This window comes from Pogonomyrmex barbatus, unplaced genomic scaffold (assembly GCF_055798465.1).
Source record: "Pogonomyrmex barbatus isolate J1 unplaced genomic scaffold, ASM5579846v1 scaffold15, whole genome shotgun sequence".
NCBI lineage: Eukaryota > Metazoa > Arthropoda > Insecta > Hymenoptera > Formicidae > Pogonomyrmex > Pogonomyrmex barbatus.
In genome coordinates, this window is record NW_028297111.1 from 6,526,417 (window position 1) to 6,536,523 (window position 10,107).

The window sequence follows — 10,107 nt, forward strand, 5'->3', positions numbered from 1 at the left end:
GATTACGCAGAATCACAAATTTCTGAAATAATAGGTTATTTTTCAGGCGTGCGCAGAAGGCGTTACTATGAACCGAATTTTAAAATTAAAAATATATTTGAATAAAAAATTATTTTTTTCAATTTTTCTTTTATTATTACTTTTTTACCAATGCTTTCAAAATGGTAACAAAGTTAAAATTATAAATTAAAATTAAAGTATATTGAATTTAATTATTTAGTAACCCAAATCAAAATAGAGAAGAAAAGAAGAAATAGAAGACCTATAAAAAATAATTTACGAATGTAATTATGGATAATATCACCAGATTAAATGTAAGATAATTTTCTTTGTTTTAATTAGAGTTAATATATAGATAAATGAATAATCTATATAACATATTTAATTATATTAAAAGAATTAATACAAATGCCTTTGTTATCGTAGCCATTGTATTCGTAGTTGCACAGTATATTTTTGACGTTTGTTATTAAGCAAAGTAAGCATGAAAACCTGCAGACGTAGTGCGAAATTTTTAATTGTGGTCATCATTACGCATATTTCTTCACTTTGCGGTCATTTGTTTTGTCCTGTGCATTTACTTACATTACCTCTTGCATTATTCTTATCTTTTATTAAATTTTAAGTTTTACCTTGTATTGTCGTAATTTATTTAACTAGATAATGTCTTACGTAACATATATTTTCTTTCGAAAAGGCTTCAAATATTGGAATAAAACATGAATTAATATTAATGAAATCCATTACTACACATGTCAGTTTTCGGTGTATAAATTAAGTCCATTAAATTTAACGATGTGACAAAATATAAATATGATATAAACATGCTGATATATAAGCATACTGATATTGTGCCGACCACAGAATGAAAGCGCCTCGATGATAAACACGTATGTATTCTGTTCTTCAGTATGCTTCTGCCGATCGTAGGCGACGGATGTGCAATGACGTGCATACGTTTTTAAATTTTGAAGCCTCCGGAAATATCAATAACGAAGATTGAAACACATTGTCAAATGTGTACATACAAAAATAAATTATTTTTACTAACATTGAAAAGTGAAATTTTAACGTGTACGTTAATTATTGAAATTTATTAAAAGTGATTTTGACTATAGATACAGAGTGCATTTTGTGAAAAAAAAAGTGTTGAATTGTTAGTGAACCAATGTAATTTAAATTAATAAAATAATATATCAGCCAAATAATAAAATATAAAAATTTTTAACTTTAACTGTGTTCGAAAATTAAATTACAAAGTAACAATTAAAAATTTTAAATAAAAAAATTTGAGATAAATGCATTTCTTAAAAAATGAGAATTTATTTATTAATAATGAATATTTTATATCTTATTTATTAATAAATTCTAAAGCTCAAGAATTATCTTAAATTAATTAAAAAAATCATGTAGTAATTTTTAATTAATAATAAATAATTAATAATAAGTAAAAATTAATAAAATATTTAATGTTATTAAAATTATAACAACTAAATAAAAGTAAAGGGAATTTTAGTAAAAAATTATTAACAATAGAAATAAATTAAAGATATTGTTTGTAAGTCAATTATAAAATAATTTTTTACTAGTCTTCTATTGCACTAATTTAAAGCTCATATATTGAGCAAATTTTAAAATAAAAGTAAACAATCTGATCAGGTCAAAGGGAAAAATGAGATACTTCTTAAAAGAAATTGAAAATTAGATTACATTATTGATCTAATTTCGTAATGCTATACTCTCAATAAAAGGTACATTTTATTGTGAAACTGATTTTATTATTAAAATTTGTCGAATAAATATGTGTAAAAATTTTCATCTAGATTAGATCAAAGCTAGTGCGATTCTTCTCTTTAGTTTAATTTTGAGATAAAACACTCTATCTCTTGTACCCACTCTTTGGTCGCAAGACAAGAGTGCAGAAAAATGACGGACCTGAGAGAAAACAAAAGAACGAGAGGGAAAGAGTGAGGATAGAAAAGGTTATAGGTTCTTTTTAGGAGCGAGGAGGGGAGGGAACTCACCGGACAGGTTTTAAAGCGGGACAGGATATTCGGTGTTGGATATTTAACATCTCTGTACATCGTAAATTTTCGAAATTTGTACAATTAAGTAAACCACATTCTATTTCGCGGAATGCGGAAAGCTTCGCACAGATTTTTTTTCGCTATTCGATATATTTTCATGAATATACCAAGAGATTACTTGAACAAAATCTTATTTGTTGCGCGTTATGTCATAATGTCATAATGCAGAAACGGGACAAAACAAAAGAAAGAAGACAAATCTCAGTTAACTCTTATATGAGTTCAATTGAAACACGATTAGCTTCTTCAACAATCATTCACAAGTATTTATTCGTAAATGTTGTTATCAATAACATTATAAAAGTATGATCTTGCGCGCTTTAAATCGACTATAAGAAAACTATAATAATTAGAATATTATTTAGTCCAATAAGTTTTAGTTATGCTTTCTTTTTGAAGCTATAGACGTAATATTTTTTAAACACATATAAATTTGGACAAGTACAAAAGAATAAATATTTAAATGCATAAATATATTAAAATTCAAATTTTGAAAGTATAATATATATATATATATATATATATATATATAAGATAAATTTTTCTAGTAGTCTTCGATAGAGAAACAAACGAGTTTCTCTTAGAGGACATATCAATAAATGAAAAAGTAAAAAATTCGCAACAACACGCAGTTCCTATATATATATATATATATATATATATAGTAGAATGATTTCTTGACGTATTAGACAATTGATACAAAATGAACTGTACTCTCCATATGTCGTGTCGTTCGGTTGAATCACGAAGATGCATATAAACATATAACTCGTATATTCACTTCAAACTTACGCAGTAATCCCGTCTCGAGACTCGTTTGATTTCCGTGATGACTTCCATGCTGTCCGGAGAAGACAGTAATGCGGCGAAGATGAAGCAAAAATTGATGAGGGACGCGCCTATGAAGGAAGAGGCGAGATCGTTTTTGAAATTCTCGCGGGAGAACTTGAGCATTTCGCACTCCGACCTCGAGCAAGGATTTAATAGAACGAGATCGTTTATAAGACCGAGCAGGAACATGATTTTGAGTGTTCTTGCCCTTATGGCAGCTATTCTTTGTCTCGGTCTTCAAGGATGGAAACTGCTATCAAACATACACGAAATCGAGCAACTGAGAAGAGATGTTGATATCTTGAAGCATCGATTTCTGGAGCAGAACCTCATGAATGAATTAAAAGCTTTCGAGGAACAGGTAAGTTCCTCCAAGTCAACGTAATTGACGTTAAATTGATACCGGCACGGTTAATCTTTTTTATATCGGTAAAAGAAAAAAACATTTTTTTATTCAATTTGCAATTCGAATTTTTATATAGCAATTAACATGCTATAATATACAGAAGCTACAGAAGATTTGAGTAATGGAGAGATCATTGAACTCTTCATATTATATAGATTCTCGCGTATTCACACAATACGGTCGGGTCTTATCTCATCGGCTTTACTGCAATCTTTCTTCTGTGATAACCTTGTTTCTTTAAAATCAGACGAAAATAAATAAAATGCTAAATTTGCGATTTTTCATCTCTACTTTTATTACTTTTCGAGCAATATTTGTAAATTTACAAAAATATTTTGAAATAGCAGATACATTAAACATTTTTTAAAAATTATTTATTGAAACAGAAAATCAATAAATGTTAATCAAAGCAAGATTTACAAGTCGATTTCGTTAAAAATGCATTGAAATCATACAGGGCGGAAATTTACAATAAGTTTATTGACCTTAATTCTTTCTTAAAAACTGTTTTACAAACTGTTATACTAAGTACGAAAGGAGATCAAAACGATGTTTAACAAGTTAATTTTGATGAAAACACAGTAATATTTAGCATTAAAATAAAAGACTCTAAGATTATTTTGAATATTAGATTATTCAAATTTATTATTAAGATAATTATATATATGATAAGACTTTTATTAATATCAAAAAGACGCTTTTTCTGCAAAAGATTTTTTTTTTTTAAAGACATTCATTAAACATGTTTTAATACTTTCAAAAAAAATATTTTCCGTAACGCTTTGGCATATCCAGAGCATTATCAAATTTTACCAAAACACATAACTGAAATAAGACATAAGAACAAGAGAAATGATAGAGAAGTGTTAAAAAGAAAAAGAAAAGAAGTTGAATAGAATAAGAAAAGTATAGACACAAGACTTTTCTAATTTTCTAATTATTAATTATTTCGTAGTAATTCAATATATCGCTTCAATTTATCGCGTCACTGATAAAAGTTTGATTGATTTATAAAACGTTTTCATTTGAGTTGTATTTGGAGGATATTATTAAACTGTTGAAATTCTCGGAAGATGTTACACAGCTGAAGTTATTTGAGTCAACAGCGGTATTTCTACCTTTACTGGAATTCCCCGTTACACCGAGTGGTATTGTCCGTATTACTTTTAGACGCGGCAATTATTTTGATTGCCCTCTAAAAGGAAATCATACAATTACTTATTACGAATGAATTTCCTCGTATTAGATGTTAGTCACACGGACATATATATATTGATTTAATTCAGTGATCGTACAAATTGTGTGTGTTGTTCGATGGAAGATTTTTGCTGTATATACAGACCGCGTGATCCTGAATCGTGTAAATAATGCATAACGCGTTGCAGCTGTACGCCGAAGAGTCGACCGAGGATGATGATGATGATGCAGGCGAGGCAGACATTGATAACGCTGATTATGACTCTAATTACGATGACGATAGTTCCGCATCGCACGACTATTCGGGCGACTATCACGCTCCCTTATCTTACGGTACCAAGTCTGCGGATTTCCTCGAAATTACATCTACGTCGATACCGATACCTACATCACCGGATCCCGGTGCCAATGAGGATATGGTCAAGTTGCTGGCGACCTTGCGCAAAGTCGAGACAAAACATAGACAGGACGTCGAAAAGAACGTACGAGAGAATCGCAAGTGAGTGACAATATATACAGTAGTATTTTGAGAAGAGGAGAAGAAAAAATAAAAATAAGCAGATTTATTTTGTTCATTTATATATATTTATATAAAATCAGAATCATTTCGCAAAGTATTTATCATAAATTGTGTCAAATGCCAGCAAAAATATATAACAGAATCTATTAATAGAATATGACGACAGATTTATTGCAGAAATCGAGCAGAATATGTAATTTCATAAATATTGAAATGATATTTTGATTTTATTGAAATGATTGCGAAATAACAGTTTGTTTGACTTCTCTTGATAAGAATAAAACAATTTTTTAAATATAGATAAAAATATGCATTTTTTTATTAATTTATTTATTATACATACTGACTGATTATAACAGTACAATATTTTGAAATATAACAGTACAATATTTTGAAATATTATATTTTATTTTTATATTATTTTATTAGAAATTAATTTTTAATTTTAAAAAAGTGACTAATAACGAATTCTTTCTTTAATCTACTTCTTTCATATAGATAAATGATATTTCTATTTTTTTCAGTTAAAGTAAATATATATTCACTTTTGTGAAAAAAATATCAACTTTAAAGTGATTTTGTATTTGTATTATACTATTTTTATTAAACTTACTTGTTTGTATTAACACATTTTTTGTTATTAAATTGAATTTTTTTTTATATTTCGAAATTACTTTCATATAATAAATTAATTTTTATATAATAAATGAAGTTAACATCTTTTTTATGATATCTAGAACTTTTTTGAAATTATAATAAATAGCATATTACAAGCATAATACAAAAATGTAACGTGTTATTGTAATTTTTGTATTCTCCGTATGCAAAAACAATATTAAAATCATTTTGTTTTAATTATGTTATTAAAAAAAAAAAACTAAATTTGTTGAGTAGTGTAATTTGTCGAATTATGTTGGTAAAATCTAATGACAAAATAATTTAATGTGGAATTGAAATCAATTTGCTATAATTTTGCTCAAAACTACAGTTTGTTGTTTATTGGGTCGTTTGATAATTCGGGTTATTGCAATTTTTATAGAGCTGATTTATAGAGCAACCACTAAATTTATCATCTACAGAAACATCGAGCAAGAACATCTTAAAGGACATAAAGGACAATCCAGTCGTGAAGAGAAAATAAACGATGCAGCAAACAGCACCAAATACAAATCCGATATCGTTCCTTTGAATTGGAAATACAGCAAGGAAAACGTTAAAATGAAGCGATCTGTGAGCGATGATTTGACTGATGATTCTCTGAGAGATACAACGGTTGGTAGACATCATACTAGGAAGATTGTATTTAGAACACGTTCTTACACAAACAGCGAGAGCGATGCAAATGATGACAATTCTGAAATAGATCCAACTCCGTAAGTGCCTAGATTACCGTATGATAAAATATGTAATATTCACAAATGAATAATATCTGAACACTGGCTGAGAATGCGAAGAAACTTTGAAATAAAGACGTGTAGATAAAAATAATCGCGGAAAATTTCATTCATTCATTTAATTTTTTTACATTATTTTTGCTAAACTGTCTGTCAAAAAGTGAATGAGAATGATCGGATTTAATATAAATTAACATTAGAAAGTGGCATATAAATTAACATTAGAAATTAACAGTTAGAAATAATCGAGAGGTTACTTCTAAGAGGTCATTTCTGTTTTTAAATTAATTTAAATTTAAAAAATTTTTTTGTATTAGAAATATAATTTTGGAATTTTCTAATTTTTCATCAATTATTGTCTTTACCTGAATACCCTAAAATAAGATAAGAAATGAAAGTCATATACATATATTAAAATCATAAAATTTTCAATTTCTACTTTTAATATTAGAAAAATACATTCATTTAAAAAAATAGAAACGATTAAAAATAACCAAATCACATGTTTATATCTCTTTTCCTGTTGATTTTTTTCGAATATGTACACTTACATTTATTACGAACTTAGCGTGCGTATTTGTTTCGCGTTCGAGAATAGCTAGATCATACTTCTTCTTCATCAGAACAATAAATTGTCGTTACATTATTAATTAGGACGAATTCTTCAAGAGAGAGAAAGAGGGAAAGGAGAGAGAGAGGGAGGGAGGGAGAAAGGGGAGGGAGGAAGGGAGGGAGGGGAGAGGGGGAGAGAGAGAGGGGGGGAGAGAGAGCGAGAGAGCAATTGATCGATAAAGCTCAATATTCGCGAATAATCGAAGAAATAGATATATGAATGTGAAAACGCGTTAGCGTTTTTGTATTTGTAATCGTCGTTAAAAAATGGAATGTGATAAAGTAAAGTATTTTAATTCGATTAATTCCTAGATTCGTCCATTTCATGTTAAATCAACTATTTTTCTGAGACAGACATCCTCCAAAAAAGTATCACGCCCATGCACTGGAGACGACTCCGGCACGTCGTAATCCATTAAATGAGGAAATCAGTCAACCTGATAGATACGGAAGGGAAGATACGGGCATCGCGGGTGAGCACAGAAGACTCGTCTGGTCGCAAAGTCGTGACCTTTCTGTTTCGGGAAACAGAACCGAGATTCGTCGAGCTGTTCAGGTGCGTATTACGAGAGTTATTACGAGAAACTCGCGTTCGCATAGAGTTAAAAAAAAGACCCCGTAGTATCAAATTTCTCACGATAGCCGAGCGAACCACGCAAAAGATTATGAATTGAATTAGAAACAACACGAGGTGGCCGCGGGGAGGTTACACCGGAAATTGACTCGAAGGCATTCGCGTGCACCACGGCAGGTCTATGCGATTCACTACGGGGGCGACAGCGCGCTCTTTTCGACGCAGGACGAGCATACGGGCAACGGTAGGGCGCGACATTACAACAGCATCTTCAGAGCGTGGCAGCCGAGCGAGTGGGTCGCAGATCTCGGCATGAACAGGCATTTTACGCTCGCCAACGACGGCATACTTACCGTCCATGAACCAGGATTGTACTTAGTTTACGCGCAAATCCATTATTTGGATGAGCACGATGAAAACGGCTTCCACCTGTTGGTGAACGGCAGACCTATCCTGCAGTGCATGGTAAGAACCTTGGGAAATAAGAGCGCTCCGAGGAGGAGCCTGTTACTGCAGAAAATTTTATTAACATAATAAAATAATTTATTGTACACGATTGTATTGTACACGATTCGTTGCTTAACAGTTAATAACAGTTTAATAACAATTAGTCTTGATTCAAGATTCATTCAATTCTGGGCATGGAATTACATGACGTAACAAATAAATTAACGGAACTTTTTTTTTTCCCTTTAAACGATTTCTTGCAATTGTCGTCACTATGTTCACACAATACGTTCTCGAATATTATCTTTTTGCCCTTTACTAAAGTTTCTTTCGGTTGATGATTTTAAATAACTGAAGATTAGATTTTTGAATTTATTCGCATTTTTTGATATTAATCAATGTGTCACGCCTCTCTTTTATTTTTCTCATTTATTTCTGAATGGTTCGACTTCTGCAATATTTCTCTGCAATATTTTGCCTTCTTTTTAAATCTCCACATTTCTCTATTGCAAATTTAAAATTTCTTGATTATTACTGTAATCATCTTGAATTCAGATGTCAAAAGGCAAGACGTATAATAAAAAGACACGTAATAAAAATTCTTGTAAAATATATCAAAAATTCCTTTTTTATTTCAACAATCCAAGTGAATAATTATACGTAAATTTAAATGACCTCAATGAATATTTAAAAGTTTATAAAATATATTATTTATTATTTGTTTATTTATCTTCTTTTTATGTAACAAAATTTACTGTTAAATTTATTTATGTATCAAATATGTATGTATGATCAAGTAGCTTTGTACCTTATTGTTAATCCAGATTTTAATTCTTTTTGATAATAATAAATTTTGATAATTTGATATAAAGTTGTAGCATTTTTACATAAAATATTTTCTAAATTAGACGCTTATGTAAAATATGAAAATTTTAAATAAGAGACCATAATATCATAATTACTATTTATGTAAGGAAATAATTTAATATAAGTAGTTTATTAAAATATAAAAAATTGTATAAACATAAAGAATAATAAATATAATTTTTAGGTTTATAGCCCTGGTAGAGGACATAAGAGCCGTTCGTGTTTCTCAGCCCAAGTGACTGTTCTACAGGCTGGCGATCACTTAGTTCTAAAAGATATTGGATCAGCGAGGTATACTCTTTTTCAACACGATAAAAGTTTCTTTGGTTTAGTGAAAGTTGGCGAATCGAGGTAGCAAGAAATGAGACATCAACAAACGTATCAATAATTTTATCAATAATTTTAAATATTCTAGAATTACATTAGTAACGCTAAAAAAGTGCGATTTATAGTCAATAATTTTCTTTATCTTTAAAATTAGCTATAAAATCGCATAATTTGTATCTAATGTAATATTGTAATATTGTAATAAACTTTTAAATTGTGAATTATATCTTAACAATTTAATTTTGTAGATTGCATAATCTATAGTGTAGAATTTCTTATATTAATATAGTTTTTTTACTATTATGTTATTAGTTTTCACATGATAGTATTCTACATAGTTGAAATTTACAAAATGCATCACAAGGATATTTTGAAAATATTGCGATATCTTCCCATACAGCACAACACCTCTCAGAAACCTTTCGAAAAGATAAATCAGAAGTTACACCGTTACTATTTATCTCTTATATTCGTTCTGTGATAACAAGATTATTTCTTTTATAATTCAAAAACTCCGAACAAAATTTTGTAAGAGAAAAAATTATCTCAGAATATAATCAAAATCATGTCTTTTCAAAAACCCAGAGTTTCCAATCACCTTGTATATTTCACAGAAACTAACAGAAATAATATACCTACAAAGCACAAAAGATTTCAGAAAAACATTCAGAAAGCTTTCAAAAAGCGGACATAACATAAATGTGAAACATATGCCTGAAATATTTTTTTGAAAAGTTTCAATTTTCATTGAAAAGTTTCTGCAAACTTTCTAATATACTTCGGCACTGTGTGAAAAAATTATAACTGAAATATTTTTGATATATTTTAAAGATTTTATTAAAATA

General features: G+C 29.2%; 1 protein-coding gene across 7 annotated transcripts; it reads left to right on the plus strand.

The window, feature by feature from the left end:
* Positions 1–910: 910 nt before the first annotated feature.
* Positions 911–9,486, plus strand: egr (TNF superfamily member 12 eiger). Of its 7 annotated transcripts, XM_089073348.1 has the most exons (8): positions 911–1,170; positions 1,660–1,751; positions 2,884–3,279; positions 4,710–5,020; positions 6,094–6,414; positions 7,402–7,603; positions 7,727–8,086; positions 9,120–9,486. In XM_089073348.1, the coding sequence occupies exons 3-8, from the start codon at positions 2,917–2,919 to the stop codon at positions 9,288–9,290; spliced, it is 1,728 nt and encodes a 575-aa protein (XP_088929474.1). In that variant the 5' UTR covers positions 911–1,170; positions 1,660–1,751; positions 2,884–2,916; the 3' UTR covers positions 9,291–9,486. The 7 variants fall into 7 exon arrangements, with proteins under 7 accessions (XP_088929474.1, XP_088929473.1, XP_088929475.1 ...); XM_089073347.1 differs by lacking the exon at positions 1,660–1,751; XM_089073349.1 differs by lacking the exon at positions 1,660–1,751 and having other exon boundaries at positions 911–1,156.
* The last annotated feature ends 621 nt before the right edge of the window (positions 9,487–10,107 follow it).

Excerpts from the sequence above, each read along its gene's own strand:
- egr (XM_089073348.1), top strand. The coding sequence starts at position 2,917 with ATGACTTCCATGCTGTCCGGAGAAGACAGTAATGCGGCGAAGATGAAG. Across the intron at positions 3,280-4,709 it reads TAAAAGCTTTCGAGGAACAG|CTGTACGCCGAAGAGTCGAC; the intron begins GTAAGTTCCTCC and ends AACGCGTTGCAG. Across the intron at positions 8,087-9,119 it reads GACCTATCCTGCAGTGCATG|GTTTATAGCCCTGGTAGAGG; the intron begins GTAAGAACCTTG and ends TATAATTTTTAG.